This window comes from Lepidochelys olivacea, assembly GCF_965140295.1.
Source record: "Lepidochelys olivacea isolate rLepOli2 genome assembly, chromosome: 4".
NCBI classification, from domain to species: Eukaryota; Metazoa; Chordata; order Testudines; family Cheloniidae; genus Lepidochelys; species Lepidochelys olivacea.
In genome coordinates, this window is record NC_140414.1 from 33,281,893 (window position 1) to 33,309,803 (window position 27,911).

At 44.2% G+C, this 27,911-nt stretch overlaps 1 protein-coding gene and 1 long non-coding RNA gene across 3 annotated transcripts in view; one reads left to right on the forward strand and one right to left on the reverse strand.

The window, feature by feature from the left end:
* The first annotated feature begins 1,108 nt into the window (after window positions 1-1,108).
* LOC311519414 overlaps window positions 1,109-27,911 on the forward strand; it is a 38,427-nt gene continuing 11,624 nt past the window's right edge. Inside the window, exons 1-2 of the long non-coding RNA XR_014711270.1 lie at window positions 1,109-1,159; window positions 26,609-27,091. This is a non-coding gene — a long non-coding RNA (uncharacterized lncRNA). The remainder of the gene's footprint in view (window positions 1,160-26,608; window positions 27,092-27,911) is intronic.
* LOC311519410 (all-trans-retinol dehydrogenase [NAD(+)] ADH4-like) lies at window positions 1,158-27,082 on the reverse strand. Of its 2 annotated transcripts, XM_084625869.1 has the most exons (9): window positions 26,990-27,036; window positions 15,593-15,694; window positions 14,855-14,996; window positions 12,282-12,369; window positions 10,595-10,826; window positions 9,678-9,938; window positions 5,963-6,098; window positions 2,934-3,072; window positions 1,158-2,028 (listed from the first exon to the last, which is right to left on the reverse strand). In XM_084625869.1, exons 1-9 carry the CDS (start codon window positions 27,005-27,007, stop codon window positions 2,004-2,006), a joined length of 1,143 nt encoding a protein of 380 aa, XP_084481995.1. In that variant the 5' UTR covers window positions 27,008-27,036; the 3' UTR covers window positions 1,158-2,003. The 2 variants fall into 2 exon arrangements, with proteins under 2 accessions (XP_084481995.1, XP_084481996.1); XM_084625870.1 differs by lacking the exon at window positions 15,593-15,694 and having other exon boundaries at window positions 26,990-27,082.

Consider the following 27,911-nt stretch of genomic DNA (forward strand, 5'->3'; position numbering starts at 1 on the left):
ATTTTATAGCACTGTATACAGAAAGTTGGTTAGCCTTCCCTTTATATTTATGACACCATTGATGTTATTTAAACGTTTGTCATAAAAATGAGGTCCTGGATATTTCCTCTGTAACTTTCACTGTGGGCTTGCCTAAACAGGGACGTTTTCTCAGTTATACCAGTATAATTAAACTGGTATAGTTAAACCCTTAGGCGCTGACTTCCCCTCTGCCTGCTGGGTGCTTGACCTCCCAACTCTGGCCTCGCCCCGCCTCTTCCCACCCTTGCCCCACCCACAAGTCCCCGCCCCTGCCCCGCCTCTTCTCTGCCTTCTCCCCCATGTGCGCTGCATCCCCACTCCTCCCAGAAAGTCCTAAGTGCCGCCAAACAGCTGTTAGGCGGTGGGTGGGAAGTGCTGGGAAGGAGTGGGAGGAGCGAGGACCCATGTGCATGGGGAAGGGGGAGGAGGAGGTTAGGAGGGGGACGGGGGAGGTGGGTGCGGGTGCAGAGCACCTGCTAATTTTTCCCCGTGAGTGCTCTGCCCTGGAGCTCCCACGGAGTCGGCGCCTATTGTTAAACCAATATAGTAATACCAGTATAAATCCCTGTGTTGATAAGAGTGGCTTTTTTGGTTTTGTTTGCACAGCTTCCCAAGTCATACAAGCTAAACCAAAAATAGCCCTCCTACATTGGAATAAAAGTGTCTACACAGGGGTTTATACTGATAAAACACCGTTGGTTTAAATACACACCTTAGCCTATAATGGCATAGCTTTCCCACATAGACACAGTATTGCCAACTCTCATGAATTTATCGTGAGACACATGGTTGTGCCCCGCTGCTGCAGGAGCTCTCATGATGATGCAAAGAGCTCCTGCAGCCGTGCAGTTATTTTGGAGATGGTGACTACATGCACCACCCTCCTGTTTCCAGCAGCAGCCTGATTTCCTGTTCCCAGCAGCTGCCGGCTCTCTCTTCCCGTCCTGGTCTCAAGTATCTACTTCTCTGACTCCTCCCTGCTCCACCACTTCAACAGGAGAGAATGAGTGCTCTGCCCCAGAATGTGTAATAGCTCAGTGATCATGGCCCTCTCCTGTGATAGGGGAGACCCAGGCTCAAGTCCCTGCTCCAAGCCAGGCAGAAAAAGGGATTTGACAGCAGGCCTTCCACATCTCAGGTGAGTGCCCTAACCGCTGGGTTATTGGTTATAATAGAGTGGATGTCTCTGTCTCTCACTCTGTTTTTTTCCCCTTTGGAAGTAAGGGCTGGCCTGGCTTAGGCCTTCAATTCCAGAAGGTTCACGAATGTGAATCCGTAGTAGTGGAGTTAGGTGCCTAACTTCCCTGAAGGAGCAGGGCTTAGGCCACACTCTTCTCCTCAGCATTTCTTACTGGCTGCCTAAAGCAGTTCCCCACTTATCGTGCTGGCTTCTGTAAATCCCTTTCTTAGGTACCTAACTCTCCCCGGGCACTGTATAGAGAATCTATGTGCCTAACTCAGGGCTGAGGATATCACTGGGTGGGAGAGCACCTGAAAGTTAGGCTTTACAATGCTCAGTCCCTTTGTGGATCTAACGCTTAGTCACTTTGAGGCTGTTTTTAGTCTTTTTGCAAGACGATGCCAACAAAAATGGAATGGAATGAAAACTCTTGGCATAAAAACTAGGAAACACATTCTATATAGTTAATTATTTCATGAGATAAGATACTATATACAAATAAAAAATAACATATCACAGTGTTAGCAAAAAAGCATGTTGCACTAAAGTGACCCGCTGTCTGCACATCCATGTATAAATGTTGTGTATTGGTATCATACACTTCCACAACGCTTATATCTGTGTGTTTATAGCTACTGTCTATTGTGACCTTTAGTTCCTACCTATTCGATATTGTCACGTACTGAACATAAGTACTTTCTGGAATATGTAAAGAAAAGATAATCGAGTCATTAAGCAGTGAGGCAGGCTGAGGATAAGGCTCAAATTCATATGGAAGTCTGCAAAAATTTAAGTTGAATCCTTAGAAAACCAAGACGGTTCTGATGCTGCGAACAGAAAATAGAAAAATATATCAACGTTGTTTATTTGTAACTTTTTATTTAACATTTGTGCATAGCATCTGCGTATGGACAACACTCGTTTTTTACCTTCTGTGGCTGCTTCTGTTTAAAGTCTCAGCCATTCCCACCTCTGTCAGTTGTTGACCAATTCAGCAGAACTATTCTTGTGCTGGGAGGGTGAAGTGCTAGGATTCAGAAGTTGCTGCAGTGATGGGGTGCAGGAGATGTTTGGGTTTCCTTTTAAAACTGTCCCCACAGTAAAGGGAAATTTGGGCTAGTTTCTCTGCCTTGGATGGAGTAACCTGCTCTTTGCTAAACCTGTCCGTGCCACAAATAACATAATCCTGTGGGGGAATGTCATTAAAATACTTGGCAAGACAAATTTTGGCTTTTGCAATAGGCCAGATTGGACCAGATGGGCCCTGGCCCCTCTAAAATGTCCCCTCACATGCACCCTTCAAATTACACAAGTTGAACTCAGTGCTATGCTATCAATAGACTCAGTATATATCTTGGGAAGAAAGTATAAATATTTCCAGCAAAAGTGTAGCTTAAAAGCTAAAAAAAAAAAAAAAAAAAAAGTTTGTTTGCTCAGTGCTGATACCTCCTTTTTTAGTTTTGTTTATAAGAAAGTATTTTATTTAAATGTAGATTTCCCCATCCCTCTACCCTCCTCTGTGGAAGCACATGAACCCCTGCCTGAAACATTGGGCTGACTAGGAAACTGTTTGTGGGAGCCCCTTGAAAACACTGTCTCATCACCCTATCAGTTGTGCTTCGCTAAGTGAGCAGCAGGAATAAGGTTTTTGCTGGGTTTTTAAATGATGTTTTGTTTTAAAGGTGTTATATCAGCAAGATAAGGCTGGTTTAATTTCTTGATAACAACCTACCTCTTCCCCTCATACATAAGATCAAAAGCATCATTGATTTTGTCGAATGGCAGAGTGTATGTCACCAAGGCATCCAAATTGAATTTCTTTCCCATATAATCAGACACCAGCTTTGGTATAGAATCTACGCTCTTCCAACCTGCAACAAAGCATATAGCACCCCAAATCAAACAGGCTGTATTTACATAACTAGGTCATAAAAAAGATAATTTTGGTTCACGAATCGGAACAGGAAATTAGCCAGGTCAGCACTTCATTGAAAAGACCAAAGTCATTCTTGAGTGGGCTTGATTTGCCTCCTCTGGCCCAGGCAATCTGCACCCTCCTGCAACTGTGTCTTTGGGGAGATTGACTTGCAGGAGGAGATGTTTGCACTGTGATTCTCCCCTTGAGTTCCACTGGGAGAGGCCAGCATTAATTTATGCCAGGAAACTACGGAAGGTACCCCTCTCCCCAAAGGCTGCCCAAGAGATATTCTGGGTCAGCGCATTTTCTAGGCAAACTTGTTATGCCCTCTCCTAAGCAGGCCCATCACAATTTCTGGGCTGTGCTGGCTGCCTCCAGGTTCCCTGGGGGGGACTGAGGATGCAGGCAGCCTGTGTCATCTCAACCTATCTTTCTCGTTGCACTTTCCACTATGGGGGGCAGCTGGCATCCTGGTTCTGCTGATATTCCCTGGCAAAGCCCAGGGAGTGAAAAAAGCCTTCTGGATTTTCTATGAAGAGAGGAAAGTAACAGCGGCTTGGTCATGAAATCCGTGCTCAACTTGAACATTTTTTCCTGTGAGGGTTTTTAAACTACCCCTGTTCTCTCCCGTTACTTCTAGAATTACCAAGTGGCACAACAGTTTTCAGGTAGGAGAATATACATGGAAAGTAATTTAAGTTCAGAACAATTATTTAAGACTCTCTCTTGCTTAAACCATGAGGTGTGCAAGGTTGTAGTTTATGGAGCTGTCATTAAAAAAGCATTTAAAGTCATAGCTTACTCTCATTCCATATGTGGAATGGCCTTTGAAGTCAATGGGGATTTGGCACAGAAAAACAAAACTGTAGGCAAAATGTCATCAACTCAGGAGGGGTCATTCACATACTTCATTTCACAGAATGGAGAACCTGGTCTCTCTAATCTGTTAGGAAGTGAGCCACCTCTTTTAAAACTAGTTGTATAATTTGGAATCGTAATTTGTTTTTGAAGATCTACAAGTTTGATAATATGTGTATGTACAACAATATAAATAATATCCTTATCTGATTTTGGGGTATAGCTTATTTAATGGCCATTTAGACTCCTGATGTATTTATTTATACCATGTTCATCATTGTGGCATCTGAGCCTTAAAAGACCCTAACCAAGTAATCAAGTGGGTGACATTTACCCCTGTGCAGAGGGCCAGCATGAAGCTTGTGCACCAGTTCAGTCCCACTTAAGCTTTGCTTTGAGGGTGTGAGTGGTGAATAGCCCTTGTGCTGGACTTCTGCCATGGGGAATTTCTTCTGTGATTCTTTGTCTTGTGGCTCTCTCTCCCTGCCTGTGACACTGAAATTGTGTTGGTTACTTGGCTTGTTGTGTTAATTATTGTTATTGCTGAAGGCAGGTAGGGTGTAGAGATGGGCTTGTGCCTTTGGAAGCTGAAAGCAGTGATCCATGATCATCCTGGCCGTTACAGGAATTGAGTTCCACAATCCTGGGCTGACTGCTGAGAGAGCTCGGTCTCCAGTTCTCGTGAGTTTGACTCTGATAAATAACTGTGCTTCTCAAAACAAAAAAAGCTATCATGAAGAATCTTTGTGGTAGAGGAAGATGCAGTTTGTCAGATAGATCTGCCGGTGGAATCTTTGAAGGGTAGGGCCATGAACTTGAACTTGATCCAGGGTTCAATAGGGAGCTTGAAGCCCAGGGATGAAGTGCTCCCTGCAGACCAGTAATTCCAGTCTTTTCTGATGAACATAATTTCAGTGATTCACAGCTATATAAAAAGGTAGGGGGAATATACGAGACTTTGGGCTTGCAATTTTTGGAATTTCTAAATTTCAAAGGATCCAGCAACTCCAGATACCACTCCCCATTCTCCCCTTGTGTAACGTCTCACTGCTATGGTTTCTCTCTTGTATGGAAACATTCTGTTTTTCCTATAAAAATACAAGATGGCAAACAGCTTGGCTTCCAAGAATGCTGTCTGAGAAGGGGGAAAGATTGTGCAATTTTAGATTAATTTTCTTGAATTGGATGGTAGACAGTCTTTTTCTATTTTTGTTTATATTTCCCCAAACGTGGTGGCAAAAGAACTGCCATCGTGTTTTGGGAAATACTGCATATCTTAGAAAAAACAACGAGGAGTCCTTTTGGCACCTTAGAGACTAACAGATTTATTTGTGCGTAAGCTTTCATGGGCTAAAACCTACTTCATCAGATGCATGGAGTGGAAAATACAGTAGGAAGATATATATGCACAGTACATGAAAAGATGGGAGTTGCCTTACCAAGTGTGTGTGGGGGGGTCAGTTCTAACGAGATAATTCAATTAAAGTGGGCTATTATCAACAGGAGGAAAAATCACTTCTGTAGTGGTAATCAGAGTGGCCCATTTCAAACAGTTGACAAGAAGGTGTGAGTAACAGTAGGGGGAAATTAGCTTGGGGAAATTAGTTCTTGTAGTGACCCATCCACTCCCAGTCTTTATTCAGGCCTAATTTGAAATAGCCCACTTTAATTGAATTATCTCGTTAGATCTTACCCCCCGTCCCCACACTTGGTAAGGCAACTCCCATCTTTTCATGAACTGTGTATATATATCTTCCTACTGTATTTTCCATTCCATGCATCTGATGAAGTGGGTTTTAGCCCACAAAAGCTTATGCCCAAATAAATTTGTTAGTCTCCAAGGTGCCACAAGTACTCCTTGTTGTTTTTGCTGATACAGATTAACACAGCGAACACTCTGAAACCTGTATATCTTAGATGAGATGGATATAACTGTTCTTCCACCCTCCCACTGCCTTATGGCTAAACTATGTGGGAAAACGGACCTCCAAAGAAAGTGGCATTTATTTTCTTTCCCATTATCAGCTGCATTGGAGAAACAGGGATTGATTGTCCACCCGGAGCCACTCCAACAATTGTACAAGTTCCCCAGCCCACCATGATGCACTCCAGGGCAGCTTTCTGAAAGACAAAGCAAACTCAGATTTAAAGGGCACATTACTGCTTGTGTGATCAGACTTTAGGCTCTTACTCAGTTCATAGTTCATTAAACTTCCATGGACTTTAATGGGAGTTTGAGTGAGGACTGAGATGCTAGCCATGGGGTAAGAGGTAAATTACTGTCATGGATCAGAAACTGGCTAATTGCCAGAAAACAAAGCGCAGGAAAAATGGTAGTTTTCATCATGGCAATAAATGTGTTCAAAGGTGCTTAAAATGAAAAGATGGAACAGATCCCCCTCCCCACTACTGCAATTCAACTAGACATAAAGGTGATCTGAAAATTTGCAAAACAAGTAAGATTGACTTAACATAATTATGCAGAAAGATTGCATGAACTCTATGCCCTCCAAAAAGTCAGTACTGTGTTTAGTCTTACCTGAACAATACCATGATCACCTGTCTTAAAGATATATGATATTTTACAGTATTATGCTTGTTTTAGTAGTTCAGTCTTATTTCATTTATATTAAAAGTCAAATCCTGATTCCAATAAAGGCCATGACAGTACTCCCATTGAGTTGAACAGAACCAACATTTGGCACTGGAATCATATTCTTGTAAATGATAATACTTCATGTGACACAGTAATTTGGTTTATAGAGGATATCCCATGATTTCTTAACTCCTGAATCCAAACTTTTGCTGGGAGATAGGATAAATGCTGCAGCTCTGTGGTAAACTTGGTACCAGTTTGCATGGGTTAAGTAGGATGTAAGAAGTTAGTAATTAGTAAATAATTACCAAGAAAAAAGATTGAGTAATTTAATAATTTTTTTTTTTAAGATTTCTGGCTTGGGAAATGGTACAATATGAATCTCTACAATTCCAAAAGCATGTATAGGAGAACTTTGTATGCACCCCATTGAGGGCAGCATATAAAGGTGAGGAGAACGTACATTCAGTCTGTGTTATTGAGGGCTGGAAATTAAACTTTGAGGTGACAGATTTGCAGCCTGATCTGGAGACCTTGTTGACTGGGGCAACTAGTGAGAACTGGAGAAGATGCTGAATGGAAATGCTTTATGTAATGGCTTGCTTATATGGTTCTCTTTCCCAAACAGCGGGATGGGCAGTGTCTGAGTTGGCATCTAGTGGGAATAGGTGAGGTTGCCTTTGGCTTTCCATATGATGCAGTGGCCAGATTAAGGCATGTTGCTAGATCATAAACCTGCACAGAGCTAGGTACCAGGGAGCGAGGAAGAGGGAACAAGGACCTTCTTGTGTCTCTGTGTAGGGGCCAAGAACAATCTTGTTCCTTGTACTTCAGGTTTGAAAGAAGAGGAAAATTCTGACAGCAAAGGCCATGCTACCAATCCATCCCAGAAAAGGGGCTGGTCTCCCCTTCTCCATTAAAGCGTGCAGCAACAACAGGTGCCTCGTGAGCTCCCTGGGACATTTTTCTTGCCTCAGAATCAACACCTCAGGAAGTTGCAGCTAGGGAAGTGCACCCTTAATTAACCTCTGTAAAGGCACCCGTATAACCCACAGAAACTTAATGTTAGCAGCTTTATTCTATTCATATCAGGAGTGTACCATTTTGGGAAGAAGAGCCATTGGGGGAGACAGTTATTGGGAGGATCTTTAGTACATAACACTTGGAGGGTATTTAATTGTAATGAATTATTACTGTCTGTTTTAATAAAAACAACAATCTCATTATATCCGACTGTTTATCCCATCTAAGTGTAAGCAGAGTCAGAATGAGCTCTACCCTGACATCTGGTGGTGAGTTGTGGAAAAGGACTTCAGGAGCTGATCTCGTTTGCATGGGCACACCCACCTGGCCTAGCATGATGGGACTGCTTGCCCAAATAGTCACTTTGGCTACTGTGGGACCCCCAGTCTCTTTGTTATTGGGGTAGGAGTAATAAAGTATTGTTATCTTGGTTATGGAATCAAGGACAGTAGAACTGTACTTGGCATTTTATGATGGAGGGACTCGCCCTCAACTAAATAGCACTTGCTAGGCAAGGGACATGGGTTCCCAAGCCTACTGAACTGAGAGAGCCTGGGGATAGGTATGTGTACCTGGCATTATGGGCCCCAAACTATGTTGATCCCTCCTGTCACCACTGTGTAATAACAGAGCTAATTTTGACTCCATTAGGAGTCTTGTTATATGCTACAGAGCTGAAATAACTGATTCCTAGGTCTAAGCATTAGACCTACTTTGGGCTAGAGGTTCTGAGTGTGCCAGCTCTGGTCCCCCCCTACCCCCCCAATAGCTGAAATCACTGAGGGCTGAAGTTACTAAAGCTGAAATCACTGGGAGCTGTGTTAAGCAGGGGGCCTGAAGATATATTGGTGAGCAGTTAGCAGGGCAGCTGACGGAGAAGAGTGGCTAGCAGGATGGCTAGTGGAGAGGAGCGGCCAGCTGGGTGGCTGGAGGAGAGGCGCAGCTGGCAGTGAAGACTGCAGCAGAACCCCACGGAGAGGCCGTTGACCCGAGCAGTGGAGCATGTAAGATGCCCCCCCTCATATCTCCCCCCACGTCCACCCAGATTGGGAGGTAAACTCTGCAGATGAACTTCTGAACTCTGGGGGCTGCACTGACCAGGGACAGAAACTGTGGGAGGAGCGACTGTTGGATGGCTGGATTTAAGACCCTGAGGGGAAAAGACACTGCCAAACTTACTTGGGGGTGGGTCTTTTGCTCATGGTTTGTGTTATGAATCCTGTTTGTGGTGTTTCCTCAACATAATGCCGCATTGTTTCCCTCCTTTATTAAAAGGCTTTTGCTATACTCAGACTCTGTGCTTGCGAGAGGGGAAGTATTGCCTCTTAGAGGTGCCCAGGGGGGTGGTATGTAATTGTCCCAGGTCACTGGATGGGGGCTCGAGCAGCTTTTGCATTGTGTTATTGAAATGGAACCCCTAAATACTGAACCTGGCCCTTGTTGCTGCCAACTCTGACGGGCAGAAGGGTTACATGGGGGATTTGATAGCTGCTTTCAACTACCTGAGAGGTAGTTCCAGAGAGGATGGTTCTAGACTATTCTCAGTGGTGGAAGAGGACAGAACGAGGAGTAATGGTCTCAAGTTGCAGTGGGGGGAGGTTTAGGTTGGATATTAGGAAAAACTTTTTCACTAGGAGGGTGGTGAAACACTGGAATGCGTTGCCTAGGGAGGTGGTGGAATCTCCTTCCTTAGAAGTTTTTAAGGTCAGGCTTGACAAAGCCCTGGCTGGGATGATTTAATTGGGTATGAGTCCTGCTTTTGAGCAGGGGGTTGGACTAGATGACCTCCTGAGGTCCCTTCCAACCCTGATATTCTATGATTCTACATAAGAGTCCTTATCACACCTATTACCACTGTATCAGAGCACAGACCTAGACCAAAATACACATACTGTAATGGAACGCAAAACTGTATTATACAGTTCAGTCATTAGGTGGCACAGTGTGTAAAATACCTTATTTAAAGCTAACCTTAGCCACACCTGGCAGAGCAGTAAAGGATCTTATGGTGAACACATCTGGTGTGCATAAGCAAGCTCTATGACCAGTCCATATCTGGTACAGAAGAACATGACACATACCATGACAGCAACGTTACCGACGCATTCAATGGCAAAATCAACACCACCATTGCTCATTTCAGTTATAACCTCCTGAATGGGCTTCTTGAAATCCTGAGGATTGAGGCAGTCAGTGGCTCCTAACTGTTTTGCCAATGAAAATTTATTGTTGTTGATGTCAATTGCAAAGATCCGGGAAGCTCCAGCAGCTTTACAGCCTATGACAGCTGACAGGCCGACTCCTCCCAAGCCAAATACAGCACAAGTAGACCCAGGTTCCACCTGCAATAATAAGAAAGGTCAGGAAATGGCTTTAGAACCCTGGAGACAAAAGGAGCTTTCTAAATGTTTGTCTGTGATCTCCGGCTCATGTCAATAAACCACAGCAAATGCACAGGTTGGATGGGGCCATATCCTTTTTATTGTTTGAAAAACATAAGAAATGATCCACTTCTTGTGTGTTTAATATCAAGACCTTTGATTCATGACTCGCCCAGACCATGCCTCTCAAATGGAACTTGGTGTGTTGGCTTAGTGTTCATTACCATTCATTAACACCAGAAATGTGGAAACTTGAAACTGAGGTTGTATATAAACCATCAAGTACAGTTTTGTTTTTAAAACTAAAACTGTACTAAAGATTTTAAAAATATATAAAATGCTGTATAAAACTACAGTAACAAAACACTGAGTAAAACTTTTTTATTAAATTATTTTACATTATGCATACATATATATGTATGTATAATAAAAAATGGTTACAGTTAATGTTCCAGAAGAGCATATTCTTTTTTTAAATTAACCTTCAGAGGCAATAGTGCTCACTTTTTCATGTGAGTAGACCTACTGAATTCATTACAGTCATATGGAAAAGTTCCTAATCAAAGGGACTATTCATGTTAGTACAGTGAGTAGGAGTTGGGTCTTAATTAGCTCACCTTGGCAGTATTGAGGGCAGACCCATAACCTGTGGAAAATCCACAGCCCATCAGACAGACTTTATCCAGAGGAGCAGCAGCATCAATTTTGACAAGAGAGGTTTCCGCTACAACGGTGTATTCAGAGAAGGTGCTAGTCCCCATGAAGTGGTAAATCTGCTTCCCTTTGCAGGTGAACCTGCTGGTACCGTCAGGCATCAGGTCTTGATCAGAAATAGGTGTTTTAATTTTGCTATAGCGACAACAACAACAAAAGAATTTATACTTCACCGTCCCCTGCTGTCAGTGTCCCTCTACTCTGACTCACTATATGAGTCAGCAGTGTGCCCTTGTTGCCAAGAAGGCCAATGGCATTTTGGGATGTATATGTAGGGGCATTGCCAGCAGATCGAGGGACGTGATCGTTCCCCTCTATTCGACATTAGCGAGGCCTCATCTGGAGTACTGTGTCCAGTTTTGGGCCCCACCCTACAAGAAGGATGTGGAAAAATTGGAAAGAGTCCAGCAGAAGGCAACAAAAATGATTAGGGGACTGGAACACATGAGTTATGAGGAGAGGCTGAGGGAACTGGGGATGTTTAGTCTGCGGAAGAGAAGAATGAGGGGGGATCTGATAGCTGCTTTCAACTACCTGAAAGGGGGTTCCAAAGAGGATGGCTCTAGACTGTTCTCAGTGGTAGCAGATGACAGAACAAGGAGTAATGGTCTCAAGTTGCAGTGGAGGAGGTTTAGGTTGGATATTAGGAAAAACTTTTTCACTAGGAGGGTGGTGAAACACTGGAATGCGTTACCTAGGGAGGTGGTGGAATCTCCTTCCTTAGATATTTTTAAGGTCAGGCTTGACAAAGCCCTGGCTGGGATGATTTAGTTGGGGATCGGTCCTGCTTTGAGCAGGGGGTTGGACTAGATGACCTCCTGAGGTCCCTCCCAACCCTGATATTCTATGATTCTATGACCATCCTTCTGCTACTGCAGTCATGGGCTGCACTTGAACAAAGGTTGTCAATTTTTTGCCAAATGGTGAGTTGGTCTTTGTGGAATACGAACAGTAGCGTTTAGGAGGAGACCAACCATCAAACTCACTTTCATGTCTGTCCTGAGCAAGGATTTTAACTGGGGTCTCCAGATGTTCTGCTAGATTAGTGTGTCACCTGGCTCCAAACAGTCAGATATTTTAGCTAGATACTTGAGAATAAATCTCCTGTGGCTATCACTTGGATTTAAAAGCTGGCAAAGACTAGTATTTTATTCATTACACTTTCTAAGTGTCTGGCAAGCAAGATGACTACAAAGTGAAGTGTTCTCTGACCCGACTCCTCTTGGCACAAAAAGGGAGAGGAAAGCCGCTGCATCTCCACTGCAGGATCTTTCCCTGGTATGGCGGGAGACCCATAAAGAAGGGTAGCTGGCTCCTATACCATCATTCTCATCCCAGTGTAAGAGACATGTTAGGGGAAGGAGGGATAAGGCATGGCTAGAGCATACTGTGCTCCAGCTACTGCCAGTTGGTGGATGGTCTATCCCAGGCCGTGAAAGTTAGAGCCGTCCCCAGGATGAAGCTGAACAGAGAATCATGGAACTGTAACTGCCTCCATGATTGTCTCTCAGCCCCTCCCAGCTGTGGCCCAATGTAAAAGCCTCTCCTACTGCTCCCTGCAAGGTAAAATACAGTATTTGCAATTCCTACCTGATCTTTTCGCAAAGGTTGGTCTTTGGATTCAAGCAGAACTTGCATTGGCCACACTGAGGGACATAGAGTGGGATAACCTTGTCACCTAGAAAAATCAATATTTATCAGATACTGTTTGTTTGTTTAAAGTTATTTACAAAATTTGCTGTTGTTTTTTTCAAAGTCTCATAGGCCCAGCCCTGCAAGTTCTCCCTTCTTGGAACTCTTGTAGGCCCTAAATATGTCTAATTCTCTGTTGTCTGGTGGCACCTTAAAGACCAAGATTTATTTGGGCATAAGCTTTCATGGGTAAAAAACTGGGAGTGGGACAGCAACAAGGCACAGAGACTGGCATAATCAGAGGGAGACAAGGGATGAGATAGATGAAAGCCAGAAATGAGTTGGGTAGAGCCTTAAAGGTGAGGACAAGAAATTTAAATTCTCTTTGGTAGGCACATGGGAAACAGTGGAGGAATTCAAAGAGGGGTTGAGATGTTTAGATCAGCGGGCAAAGAAGATAATTTTAGCAGCCACATTTTGGATGAACTGAGGGTGGTGATGCAGCAAGCCAGAAAAGAGAAGGTTGCATCACTGTGCTGCTGTGTAAAAACAAAACAACCTCCCACTCCAAAAACAACACCAAAAAAGTGCCCCAGAGGTTACAGAGGGGAATGGGAAAGCCTGATTGCATTACAACAATAGCTGATCATCAGATGAGAGAGGGAAGAGTCACCTGCTTTGCTCGTTGTCACAGGGTAGCTGGTCTCTGTGGATAGTCCAGTGCCCTGGACTGGAGCAGGTAAGCCCAATACAGATAATTAAAGAGGTCTGGGCTACAGCTGGGCCTATAAAGGGCTGCTAATAGGCAGCAGGGAGAAGGAAGGATTGAGATAGGCTGAGCCCTAAGGAGGAAGCTGTATTGGAGTGGAGCTAGCTTCTGTGGTGGGTCCCTAGTAGGGTGACCAGATGTCCCGATTTTATAGTGACAGTCCCAATATTTGGGGCTTTATCTTACATAAGTGCTTATTGCCCCCCATCCCTGTCCTAATTTTTCACACTTGCTATCTGGTCACCGTAGTCCCTAGAGTCAGGGACATGGCCCTGTAGCTGCTGCTCTGGGAGGAGCAGAGCGGATGGAGGTTGGGGCCCTGAAGCCTGGGGCCAAGAGCTGAGTTAGGACTGTGTTGTGCTTGTTTGTTACCTCTCTTTAAAGAATAAACCTCCTTGCCTGAGACTGGTCGTGGCAGCATTAGCTTTGGATCTGGGGAGTAGTGACAGCCCTGGTGACACTCATCAATCACTTGTTGCTAACCAGCCCCAAGGGCATCAATTGCAGCATAAGTTTCCATTTCTGGTTTACTCTGCAGCTGCAGATCTTTTTCCTGTTCTTTCTGTGTACAATAACTGAAGGGGACATATCTCCAGCAGCATCCATGTGAATTGCTTTGTGGTCTTTCCTTCTCAAATCCGAAACAACCATAAACGTATCTGCATTAGCTACGTCAGAGTTACTGCTTGTCACAGACTCCTAGAGCTCAAAGCCAGAAAGGACCACCAGATCACAGCCCACCAACAACACCCAACAACCAAAATTAGACCAAAATATTACAGCCCTCCGGAAACTAAACTGTTATGTCCTGCAAGCAGAGAATCGGAGGGACTGAGGTACACCAGTGCCTGAGGCCCTTGCAATAGCAAGGAACTGATTAAGTGATATATACCCAGATGATTCCAGTAAGTGACCTGCCCCCTGTGCTGTAGAGGAAGGCAAAAAAAAAAGAAAAAGAAATGCCACTGGCAATGCGTACTAGCCCACCCTACCCAGTGTCCCATCTCCAGCTGCGGCCATCTCTGCTGTTTCAGAATAAGGAGACACTCCCATCCCTCCGAATAAACTTGGAGGGGGAAATCCCTTCCTGACCCGAAGGGATGAGTCCCAAAGCATGAGATTTTAGGAACATAAGACAAAATGGAAGGACAATCAGGGCTGCTGAGCCTTGCCCCCCCCATCACAAGCAACCCTGTCATGCAGTCCCACTCATAAATTTGTCCAGCTCTATTTGTTAAAACTAATTTAGTTGTTTGCCCCACAACTCCTATTGGGAAGCTGTTTCATGACCTCAGCCCTCTGGTAGTTAGAAAACTTCTTCTAATGTCCATGAGCCAGCATTGTCCTTCAGCTTAAATAGCTCTTCATCTTCCCTGGTGTTTACCCTCCTCCTCTGCAATCTATTTACAGAGAGTAATCATATCCCCAATCACATGTGGGGTGGAGGGGCATGTAGGAGGAGTTCAGTTTATGTGCACTCTCTTTAAACACATTTACTAGTGCCATGTCTTCTGGCATGACAGATAACTTTGGAGACAAAATGCTTCATCCCATTGCATTTTATCCTCCACCATGCATAACCACCAAAGTTTAATTGTAACTAAACTTCTACTCTAATAGAAGGCCTGGTTTTTCACCGGTTTCTGTAGTTTATACCAGTATAAATCATTGACTTCAACAGAGCATCACCAACATATAGCCCTTGTGTCAGAATGGCAAAAAAGGCCCTGACACTGCAGTGGTATAGCTAATTTCTCAGTACCTGGTTTAAATGTAGTCACTCCTGGTCCAGTGCTCTCCACAATTCCTGCTCCTTCGTGGCCCAGGATGACTGGAAAAAGACCCTCCTTAAAACTGAGGCTAACAGCATGAGCATCAGTACGGCACACCCCCGTGGCAACAATCTGTAAGGCAGTAACACTCTTACATTTACACTGTAGGTTGATAATGGAGAATTACAGCTGTGACTTGAATCAAATTAGAGAGCTGCTCTTACCATTGCAATACCACCAAGTTTGATGGGAAATTTGAGCTATTGCCTTGATAATACCAAGCACTGGAACTTCATTAATGTTGTGGTTTTGCACAACCCAACCATTGTCAACATATACAGCAGAAAATAAACATTTGAATGCCCTTTTTTATGGAGACAAGGAATCACAAAATGTTCGACCATTCTCTTTCTTTTTCTTTCTTTCTTTTTTTTTTGTTGAGAAGCAACACACAAAAGTAAATTAAATCTGATTATCATGAAATTTTGCCTGCATGTACATCTTGGTGTGATTTAGGGAACACAGTACACTCTGGCTGCTCTGCCCCACTTTAGCAACACAAAACAACTGTCAACTCGTCTTAAATGGGCTTTTAAACTATGTTTATGTTTATGACTGCTTTGCACAGCCAGGATATATTGGTGAATCTTAACTGCTTCTTTCAAATGTAATAGCCTTCACTGCTATGCTACTCCAGTTTTACACCAGTGTCAATCCAGATGACTTACCTTAACTCTAATTTCATGTTCTTTGGGTGGGGCGACTTCAACCTCCTCAATAGAAAAGGGGTTCCCTGCTTCCCAGGCAATGGCTGCCTTGCATTTAATAACCTTGCAAAGGAGTAAGTACATTTCAGATTTTACTTTATTGCACTCTCTACAGTGCATTTTGAAAAATAAAGAGCAAGATTCTGATCTCATTCATCCTGGGGTGAATCAAGAATAATTCAATTTAAATAAATGAAAAATAAAAAATAATAAAAATGTATAGCAAATGGAAGAAAAGGGAGGCTGATAGTGATGAATATAAACCAGAATTTAGGAATTGTAGAAAATTGATAAGGGAAGGAAGGGGACACAAGGAGAAATCTATGGCTAACAGAATTAAGGAGAATAAGGAGCTTTAAAACTATATTAAGAACAAAAGGAATCCTGACAATAGTATAGGTCCTTTAGTAGATGGAAATGGTAGAATTATCAATAATAATGCAGAAAAGGAAAAAGTGTTCAATAAATATTTCTATTCTGCATTTGGGAAAAAAACAAATGATATATTCTCATCATATGGTGTTGATAGCACTCTTTCCATTCCTCTAGTATCTATAGAGGATGTTAAACAAAAGCTACCAAAGCTAGACATTTTAAAATCTGCAGGTCCAAGAGTTTTAGAAGAGTTGGCTGAGGAGCTCACTGGACCATTAATATTGATTTTCAGTAAGTCTTGGGCCTCTGGGGAAGTTCCAGAAGACTGGAAGAAAGCTACTGTTCTGCCAATTTTTAAAAAGGGTTAAAGGGGTGATCTGGGTAATTGTAGCCTGACATAGATCCTGAGCATCTCATACAGGACTTGATTAATCAAGAATTAAAGGAGGGTAATGTAATTAATGCAAATCAACTTGTGTTTATGGAAAATAGATCCTTTCAAACTAAGTTGATGATATTTCTTTTTGGTAAACATATAAGTTTGGTTGATAAAGATAATAGTGTCAATGTGATAGACTTCTGTAAGATGTTTGACTTGGTACCACATGACATTTTAATTTAAAAAACCAGAATGATATAAAATTAACATGGCACACATTAAATAGATTAAAAACTGGCTAACTGACCATTCTCAAAATGTAACTGTAAATAGGGAATCATAATTGTGTAGGTGTGTTTCCAGTGGCATCCCACAAGGATTGCGTCTTAATCCAATATTATTTAACATTTTTTATGAATGACCTAGAAGACAACATAAAATCATCACTAATAAAATTTGCAGATGACAGAAAAATTGGGGGGGAATGGTAAATAATGAAGAGGACAGGTCACTGATTCAGAGCGATCTGGATCACTTGGTAAACTGGACCCAAGCAAACAATATTCAGTTTAATATGGCTAACGGTAAATGTATATATGTAGGAACGAAGGACATAGGCCATACTTACAGGATGGGGGACTCTATCCTGGAAAGCAGTGACTGAAAAGATTTGGGTGTCTTGATGGATAATCAGCTGAACATGAGCTCCCACTGTGACAGGGTGGCCAAAAGAGCTAATACGATCCTGGGATGCATAAATAGGGGACTCTTGAGTAGGATTAGAGAGGTTATTTTACTTGCATATTTGGCACTGGTGTGACCACTGCTGGAATACTGTGTCCAGTTCTGGTTCCCACAGTTAAAGAAGGATGTTGATAAATTAGAGTGGGTTCAGAGAAGAGCCACAAAAATGATTAATGATTAGAGACTGGAAAAAATGTATTGTAGTGATAGCTCCATGAGCTCCATCATTTATCTTAACAAAGAGATGATTAAGGGGCGACTTGGTTACATGGGGAACAAATATTTAATAATGGGTTCTTTGGTCTAGCACTGAAAGATAGAACACGAACCAATGACTGGAAGTTGAAGCTACACAAATTCAAACTAGAAATAAGGTTTAATTTTTGAACGATAAGACTAATTAACTGTTGGAACAATTTACCAAACGTTATGATGGATTTTTCATCACTGACCATCTTTAAATCAAGATTGGATGTTTTTCTAAAAGATCTGCTCTCGGAATTATTTTGGGGAAGTTCTCTGGCCTGTGTTGTATACAGTGATCAGACTAGATGATCACAATGGTTTCTTCTGGCCTTGGAATCTATGAATGATGGTCCCCGGAAGAAAAGCTGGTGTAACTGAAATCAGAATTGGGATCCATACCATATAAAATCAGCTTGAAGTTTAGGTCTATTTCAAGTTTGGAATTCAGATACAAGATAATCTGCATTGTTTAGAATGACAATAATTTCCCAATCTTCATTAATCTGCCCTTTTATCTTTCCAGCTCACGTTATTTACATTATAGATGCATTAATTCTCACCACTCTGATACAGAGGTATCATAAATACTATGACCCAAATGCAATAGGTCCATCCGCTCCCCTTTTCTATGTGATACGAGATGAAGAGAGGCAAAATAGAGCATAACAACCCTGAATTGTGTGCAGCATGTAGGTGATGGGGGAGAGCAGGATCATTGTCATTCTATGCCTTAGCCCCTATGGATCATGGCAGCTCTTCTGTATGAACTTCATGTATAGTCAGGGCTCTGTGGCTTGAGGTGAAGTCAGGAGTCGGACTAGCCACGCTGTGCACCTCTCAGGACAGGTGGATTTCCGTGGGGAAATTACTGCTGAATAAAGCAGAATTAATTCTCTTTTGTACCCTCCAACCACTTGGAGAGGGAGCGGAACCAATAGCAGCACAGCTCCAAAGGGAGTCATGTTGCCCAGGGAAGGGAAAAAGAACTCAAATGGCTGGTTCTATTCAAAGGTCTCTGTAGATCCGTCGAGTGTGCTGGTGTTTCCAGCCCTGTCTCTTTTCCTCTCCACACTGTCATAAATGCCTCACTCCGGAGGGAAGGATTTGACTGAAATCCAGGGGTGAAAGTAAGTCTAGGGACTTACTGGTATGGGGCTGGGCTGGGGCCGGCTCTGGCCCCTGGAATGGGCGGGGCTGGGGGAGGTCAGAGCCAGCCCTGGCCCACCCTGTACCGGCAAGTGCTTTCTTCCCCCTCCCCGGGGTAACAAGGGCAGCCGGGGGCTCTGGCAGAGATTTAAAAGGCCCTGGGTGGTAGTGGTGGCCGGAGCCCTGGGCCCTTTAAATCATCCCCGGAACCCCGCCACCGCTTCCCCAGGGCTCCGGCCACCACTACTGCCCTGGGCCCTTTAAATCGTCCCTGGAGCCTGCCGGAGCCCTGGGGAAGTGCCGGCGGGGTTCCGGGGACAATTTAAAGGGCCCAGGGCTTGGCCGCCGCTACTGCCCCGGGCCCTTTAAATCGCCGCCCCAGCCCCACTGCCGCTACCCCAGGGCGCCGGCAGCGGGGCTCTGGCAGCAATTTAAAGAGCCGGGGGCTCCAGCTGCTGCTGTGAGCCACAGGCCCTTTAAATTGCGCCTGGGGAAGCTGATCTATCCTGGTACAGCGCACCGGCTCTTGCTGGTACGCTGTACCGGGGCGTACCGGCTTACTTTCACTTCTGCTGAAATCCGAAGTCACGGCAGCTTGAGTACTCTTTCCTCCCACACTCCTCCCCTGGTAGGACAGCATGCGTGTCTCTCATTCCTTGGTGAGGCAAAGCTGTCATTGATGGACATGAAGTGAGTTTTGCCTGAGTAAAGAATACAGGAATGTGGCCTTCTAATAACTCTTATGTTGTTTGAAATGTATTCAACAGTTTAATTCCTCCTTAAAGCTTAAGCATTTGAAGAATCTCCAAGCATGGAGCCACAGGCTGATGAGGACAAATGTGAATCTTTGAACAAGTATAATATATACAGATAAATTATGTGCAAAATAGCTCTTATAATTTTTTGGGGGATTTTGAACGCTGGTGCTACATAAGGAGCTGCTTTGCTGAACCCGTAATACCAGGAGCAGCTGTTATAATAAAACAGAACAGGGTCTGTGGTAACAGGTTTTTAGAAAGAAATCTATAGTATTGTAAGCATCTAACATATGTGTTCATTAGTATCTGTGATTTTAGTAACATCTTGGCCCATAGTATGACAATAACTTTCTAAGTTACTGAAGCTGTTATCGCTCCTGATCTTTCAGTCCTGACACAGACAAAATGTCTTGAATGAGTAAGAACTGAAGGTCAGGGCCGATTATCTGAGCTGAACCAGAATCATGGAAACCCACAGAATCCTGCTTGTGAAAACTTCAGTGAAAATGCAGCACGCCACTGAATATGGCATAGATATACAAAGCATGTTACTTTGGCTACTGACAAAGGGCAAGAAGGAAGTTAAATACAAAAATAGCTGAATGAATGAAAGGCAGGAGCCTCTCTTCAGCTAGGGTTATCTGGAGAACACGACGCTCTAGTCATGCCTCCAGTCCTTCCCCAGGCCAAGCCCTGACATACCCCCTATGCAAGAGCAAGCCTACCTGCCTTGGGGGTTCACCTACGCCAGCAGAATCCACTTGTATCTGGTTGTCAGTTTTAAGGCCGCTCTGCCAAGTTGTCACCTAAAATCTGAGTAATCCTGCACTGGGAAGGGAAGGTGATATTCAGTCTGTTCTTTTGACAAATATTATAAGACGGTATTGGCTTCTATTTTTAAGACATATACAACTAGAAATATTCACTAATCTACCTCTCAGCTATTTAGAGTTATTACTTTTGGCTGAGACCCTGTATTCCAAGTGAATTTGTTTAACTAAGCTATGAATTGATATTTAAAAAGAAGGATTTCTTGTAACAGTGTCCAGATACCTTCCAACTAGAGCAGCCTGAATTGGGTAGTTGTGTCCTCAAAAATAGCTGAGAAAAGACACTGTGTTTGAGTCAAGGTGTGAACTTTTTGTAAATGACATTTTATGTTTTTTTTTTCCTTTTAGCTAGCTAAGAAGCATAGAAATCAGAGCTGCCAACTGGCATCATTTTAAATGATTGAGAATTTTTAAAAAATGGAGTGAACTGTGACTGTCTTACTAAAACCCGTTGCAAAATCCAACTATATAGGTGAAATTCATTCCTGTGCAGAGGACTAGCGCAGGCCTACAGGGTTAGGGTTACAGCTGTGCAGAGGAACAGGCCAGAGTTGAGGTTTAAGTGGTTGGGTAGGCCTTGTGCTGGCCTTCTGCACAGGGGTGTGAATTTCAGCCTATTGGCTTGATTGACTGTTGCCCTGCAACTTGTGTAGTCATTGACATCAGCACAATTTGAGTGCAAAGTCTTGTAAAAATGCTACCAGGTCAGAAAGGTAGCGTTTTATTTCCACTTTTCACTCGCTCTGCACTGCCGTTCATGAAAGCACAAGGTGCAGTGTGTGGCAATTTGAGGACTCTGTCTATGTGCAGCTGATGAATTCTGCTTGCTATTATGAAATTGTTGTATCATAGAATGCCTCTCAGTGGATCATTTGCTGACAGGACTGTAGCATGCACTTACCAGACTAGGGATGACACAGAGTCAGTCTTTAGATCTTAAATGATCACTTATTCAGATGAGACAAAAGGCTGGTTCCTATCCATGAGGACAGATTTGCAGAGTGATAGGTTGCGTGGCAATGATGTCACCTTGTAGGGTTCTGTGGTCACCTGCCAAAGGGGGCTGGAAGTTATAAAAAAAGGGTCTCTCAGCTGCCATTTTAGAGGCAGAGAGAGAGAGAGAGAGGAGGAGGAGAAGAGACCAGAGAGTCCATATGCAGGAGGACGGGGGGCAGAGAAAGGAACCTGGACTCCATAGAGGACTCTGGACTTTGCCCAAATAATTGTTCAGAGTGGTGGGGAAACTGAGGCAGGGAAAATACATATAGGTTTGTTTAGTACTTTGTATAGAATGGCGTATCTCTCAGGTGACGTAAAGAGTAATGGTGTTTAGAATCCTCTGCAAAACCTGTCTGTGTGTCTGTTGGCTTTCATTGTCATGTACCCCTGAGGAGGTAAGCTGTAAACCAGAAAGCTCACCCTTGGGTGGGATCCTGGGTAATGTGCAAGAGCTGCTGGGGAGGATTGAGGGAGAATATACTAGTTTCAGGGCCGAAGCAGCTGGGCTGCAGGGTTCCTACCTCCAAGAGGGATGTCAGATACGAGGTCTGCGCCACGAGTGCATGCCAAGAGACCCAAAGTCAGGGACAATGCTTAACTCTGCCCTGCCCCAGAAAGCTAAGGCATGTGAGATTCAGCATTTGGATCCCCTCACAGCAGTCTTGCAAGTATCCCACAGGGGGAGCTTGACCAGATCCCTGACAGGAGGCAATGATGAATGGACCCTATAAAAGTAAGATACTTTTTAAAGGCTGCCTGAGTGAATCTGTGTCCTGTACAACACATGTACTGGGCAGAATTGAGACTGTGAAATAATGCAGGGAGGTCGGAGGCTGAGGAAATCACGGTGGCACTCTTGAGGTGCAGCAGTCTAGGATCCTGCTGTAGAAGTGGTGTCCCTCAGTGGAGAAGCAGATAACTGTGCAGGGTGTAAAGGATTAGAAAGATGAATTGCTTCACTTGAACAGGAGATTTTCTGATTTATTTATATTTTCAATGTTCATAAATAAACACAACACAATTTCAACTGAGGGTCTGTATGCTTTGGGCCAACATTTCCCCTTGTCTGGCGCACAGATATTGACTCTGACCAACAGTTTCTATCACATCAGTGTGGGACAGATTTTGCTCTCATTTAAATCAGTCGCTCTGCCTGCCAGACTCCTATTGAAGCTGCTCTACTTTGGATAAATAATTAAATAGTCTTTGGAGCAGGTGGCTGGACCTGGGTCTTCCTCCTCCTAGGTGAGTGCCGTAGCCACCAAGTTACAGAGTAAAGGCTTGTCCATGTGGCGATTTAGTGCATGGCAAGCTGGACTAGCATGCCATGCGCTCACTGGCCATGTGACCTGCTACTGTGCTCTAAAAATTCCAGAGATCAGGTCCCACAGGCAAGATAGGCTGGGGAATGCCGATCTTCACCTGGTTTGAGGATCCTGCTGGGGCTTAGGCATGAGATATGCAACCAGAGTCCTAGAGTGAAGTGTACTGCAGATGCCCGGAGGTAGCAGCTTAAGCGCAGAGGGAACTTTTATAGCAAAACTGTAGGTGCGGAGTGAGTTTAGGCACCTACAGAGTTAAGTAGCACCCTAGGAGTGTTTGTGGATTGCAGTAGAGCCTAAATCTGGAGTTTAGGTGCTATGTCCTTTTGTGGATCTGGGCTTCAGATACTGTGGTTGTGGAGGGCTATGTTAGTACTTTAAAAAGACAGACTATATTTATCTCGGTATGATCAACTTTTGATATAGACTTTTAATCCAGATTCTATTAGGTTGGATGGAAATTAGGAATCTGAGGCCTTGTCTACACTACGAAATTAGGTTGATTTTATGGAAGTCGATTTTTAGAAACCGATTTTATACAGTCGATTGCGTATGTCCACACTAAGCGCATTAAGTCGGTGGAGTGCGTCCTTACTACCGTGGCTAGCATCGACTTACAGAGCGGTGCACTGTGGGTAGCTATCCCACAGTTCCCGCAGTCTCCGCTGCCCGTTGGAATTCTGGGTTAAGCTTCCAATGCCTGATGGGGCAAAAACATTGTTGCGGGTGGTTTTGGGTACATGTAGTCAGGCTCCCCTCCCTCCCTCCGTGAAAGCAACGGCAGACAATCGTTTCACGCCTTTTTTTCCTGGGTTACCTGGGCAGACGCCATATCACGGCAAGCATGGAGCCCGCTCAGCTCACCATCGCCGTATGTCTCCTGGGTGCTGCTGGCAGACGCAGTACGGCATTGCTACACAGCAGCAGCTCCTTGCCTTCGCGGCAGACGGTGCAGTAGGACTGATAGCCATCGTACGTCTCCTGGGTGCTCCTGGCAGACCTCGGTGGGGTCGATCAGCGGCACCTGGACAGATATGGCTATCCTCCTCCTAGAGCACTGAATGGGAGCCAGAGACTCCAGGTCATTGTCTTCTTTAATTTTCTTCTCATGGAGATTCAGTCCTACCTGGAATATCTTGTGAGCTGGAGGCTTCTGCCTCAGGCTGCTCTCCCAGCCGGCAGGGCCGCGCGGTAACACCTACCCCAGCCTACCCCTTGCTCCCATGGCTCATGAAGCCTGGACAGTAGTAAGGAGCAGTTCAACTATAGGCAGCACAAGTGCAGAATGGTGGTGGAATGTACCTTTGGACGTTTAAAAGCTCGCTGGCGCTGTTTGCTGACTAGGTCAGACCTCAGCGCAACCAACATTCCCATTGTTATTGCTGCTTGCAGTGTGCTCCATAATATCTGTGAGAGTAAGGGGAAGATGTTTATGGCCGGGTGGGAGGTTGAGGCAAATCACCTGGCGTCCGATTTTGAGCAGCCAGACACCAGGGCGATTAGAAGAGCACAGCAACGCATGCTGTGCATCAGAGAGGCTTTGAAAACCAGTTTCATGACTGGCCAGGCTTCGGTGTGACAGTTGTGTGTGTTTCTCCTTGATGCAAACCCACCCCCTTTGTTGATTTTAATTCCCTGTAAGCCAACCATCCTCCCCCCTTCCAAATAAAGTAACTATTGTTTTGAAACCATGCATTCTTTCTTTATTAATTAAAAAAAAAAAAAGAGATAAGGGACAAGGTAGCCCGAGTGGGGTGGGGGAGGAGGGAAGGACAAGGCCACATTGCTTATTGTAGCCACGCTAAAAATCCAACTGTTTGAATGACAGCCTTCTGTTGCTTGGGCCATCCTATGGAGTGGAGTGGCTGGCTGCCCGGAGCCTCCCCCCCGCGTTCTTGGGCGCCTGGGTGAGGAGGCTATGGAACATGGCGAGGAGGGTAGGCGGTTATACAGTGGATGCAGCGGGGGTCTGTGCTCTTGTTGGCTTTCCTGCAGCTCCAACAGATGCTTCATCATGTCCGTTTGCTCCCCCAACAGACACTTCATCATGTCCATTTGCTCCTCCATTAGCCTCAGCGTCACATCCTGCCTTCGCTCTTTGCGCTCACTTAATTCTTTCCTGGCCTCTGCCACGGAATGCCTCCATGCATTAAGCTGTGCCCTATCAGTGCGGGAGGACTGCATGAGCTCGGAAAACATGTCATCATGAGTGTGTTTTCTTCGCCTTCTAATCTGCGATAACCTCAGGGACGGAGATGATAGGGGGAGCGTAGAAACATTCTATGCTCTACGATTCTGGGGGCACTGCATTGTCACCTGTGCTGCTGAGTTCGCCACGCTGACCAAACAGGAAATGAAATTCAAAAGTTCCTGGGGCTTTTCCTGTGTACCTGGCTAGTGCATTGGAGTTCAAAGTGCTGTCCAGAGCAGTCACAATGGAGCACTCTGGGATAGCTCCTGGAGGCCAATACTGTCGATTTGTATCCGCACTATCCCAAATTCGACCCAGCAAGGTTGATTTTAGCGCTACTCCCCTCGTCGGGGAGGAGTACAGAAGTCAATTTTAAGAGCCCTTTAGGTCGACGGAACGGGGTTGGTTGTGTGGACGCAGTCATTTTTAAATCAACCTAACGTGGCTAAATTCGACCTAGCCCTGTAGTGTAGCCTAGGCCTGAGGCTTTCAGTTTAGCTTTCATCCTTTAAATCTTACAATGTAATTTAAAAAACAGATATGGGGCTCAAATATACAGCTAAATTAAAACAATATTTTCTGGATTGCAGAACTTCAGCTGCTTTGTAGACATAGCTACTGAGGTGTTTCAGGGGAATAATCTAACAATCTGACTGCACAATTGTTCAGTTAATAGAACAATTAACATTAACTCAACAGCAGTCCTCATTTAATTTCCCTTCTAACAACTATTTAAGTTAGAGTTCTGGTTTACAGTGGAACAGCCACAAGCACAGTTTGTTGAAATGAATTCCTCTTGGCTTCCAATGTAACTAGATATTTATAACTGTCAGGAGTGGAATGTTGCAATCAGTTATCAACCATTGTTGTCCTGTTATTTTTTTTCTTGTTGCCATCATCCAGTATTTCATCATAACTCTCCCTATTAGTATTATATTTTTACTGAAGTGTACAATTTCTTGAAGAAATGTGAACTTGGACAGAGTTAATGGAATGAGAGTGCCTTGCAAAATAATTTATTAGGTGGAACTGTCAGGACCGAATCCTGCTTGCGTTTAAGTCAAAGGAAGTTTTCCCTTACGCATGCACTGGCCCCTATCTTCTCCTTGTTCATCAGTTTACCACCCCGTCCTCATTGTGATACCGCTGAATAACATTTTAACAATGCTCATGAGGACTGAGACTGTATTATTAATAAATAATACAGAAAACAAAAGAAGCAAACTCTAAGTTGCTTCCTCGTCCAGTTTTGGCAGTGGGCCCCGTCTCCTCTTTAGACCCTTCCCCTGCAAACACTTGTGCATGTGCATAATCCTACTCATGTGAGCACTCCCACTGAAATCACATAAATAAAGTTAGTGACATATAAATGTGTTCAGGATCAGACCCTGAGAGTGTAAATTCTTTGGAGCCCTTTAAATTGGGTCAGATTCTTGTCCTTGCTGTGGTCCCGTTGGGCTGCTAGAGTGGTGCCAAAGGGCTGTAAAAGTACCCTCAGGAGCTGACATGTTGTTTTTGTGTTGCCCAGGACAGGGATGGGACATTGTTTTGGGGGTTTTTTCCCCAGAGCTGGAGGGGGTGGAGTGCTTGCATTTCAGCAATTCCTCGGATGTAATGGCTCCTAAGAGCTGTACAGCCTCAAGTTTGCCAGAAATCTGTTTGCAGAGTATATTGTCAGTGCTAAACAAGTAATAATAAATAATACTGAAATAAAGACTGAAGGATTGGGCCCCATGTTGCACTTAGCCCTAGATCTGTAACATTCATATACTATAATGCATACTAACATTCCGGGGAAACAGTTATACTTCTGACCAGGTACACAGTACAACAAAACAACGGGGAATAAAAGTCAAACCATGGCATATGTTGGGGCAGGGCATGTACCAGGAATGTGCTCTATTCTCTGATTTGCCACATTTTCTCTTAGTCCAATTTTTTACGGTTGGATTTAATAAAAACCCTTTTCTGTATATCTTAATTTCAGAAAGAGCTCCTCTGCACAGTGGTGCCCATTCCCCTTGCTGCAGCCCAGGGGTATTGCTCTCAGCCCGACCCTGCTACTCTCCATCCCAATTGTGTGATCCATCTTCCCCGCAAATCCGCAGTGAAATCAAGGGAACACCAGGACTGCAGCATCCCTTACTTTACTCTCGACTTACTGCGCTCTACAGTGCCCCGAGCAGGAGACATGGGGATCCTTCAGAGCACTCTCCCTCTGTGCCACCCACCCCACCTTAGTCACTGCTGCAAAGGAAGAGAGCAGCATGTGATACCTGCACAGCACTCAGAGAAGATATACCCGTGCTATGCAATCAAAGAGGAGGACTGGAAATCAGCACTAAACAAGCGTACCCCATTGTCTTACTTTGCCCACTGTGCTCATCTTCTTCCCCTCTGGAGTCTCTCTCAGGAAGGAGTCTGGGCTCAAAGAGTTGTGTTCAGATCAGCAGTGCTACCAGCTCCACAGGTACAGCCCACAAAAGTCTGTCTGTCCAGGGAGCAGCCTACACTGCCCTAAATAGCAGCTAGCATTTCCCTCATTCCACTCCCCTTTCCCCTCCTACCTCAGCACTCCTCCCTTTTCAATACTCTTCTCCTCCCCTTTCAGTACTTCAGTACCTACCCTGTACTTCCCATGATTTCCTCCACCTTTTGTTTGCTTTAGTTGAGCAATATTAAATATTCTAGCTCACAAAATCGACTGTTTCTAACTCCACGGTAAACTAGCAATGAACTTCTATTAATCCCATATACATTTCTATGGCCTAGCAGAATATTAAAGGTGCTGTTCATGCTGCATATGAAGCAACGGGAACAGAGATATATCTTCACTTGGCTTGGACTGTGTTGACTTGCCTGGTGATGGCAGAACACAGATATATTTAGTATTATTTGTTGACTTTGAAGGGAGCAGGATCAGTCCATAAGGGAAAGCCTCCTCTTGGTATATATGTGCAGCTGGTGAAAGGGAAGAGTGCTTGGCAACAAGATCTTTGAGATAAATATACTGGTGCTTTACTTTGCAGCTGGTGAAAGCAAAACTGCTAAAAATAAGTTAAAAGTAATGTGAAACTCTGGGAGACTGTTTTAATACAGGAGACCCACTCTTATAATGACAGGTTTCAGAGTAACAGCCGTGTTAGTCTGTATTCGCAAAAAGAAAAGGAGGACTTGTGGCACCTTAGAGACTAACCAATTTATTTGAGCATGAGCTTTCGTGAGCTTATAAATAATTCTGAAGTGATCTCCTATTAACATTCCAAAAAGTAGTCATTATGCAAATATCC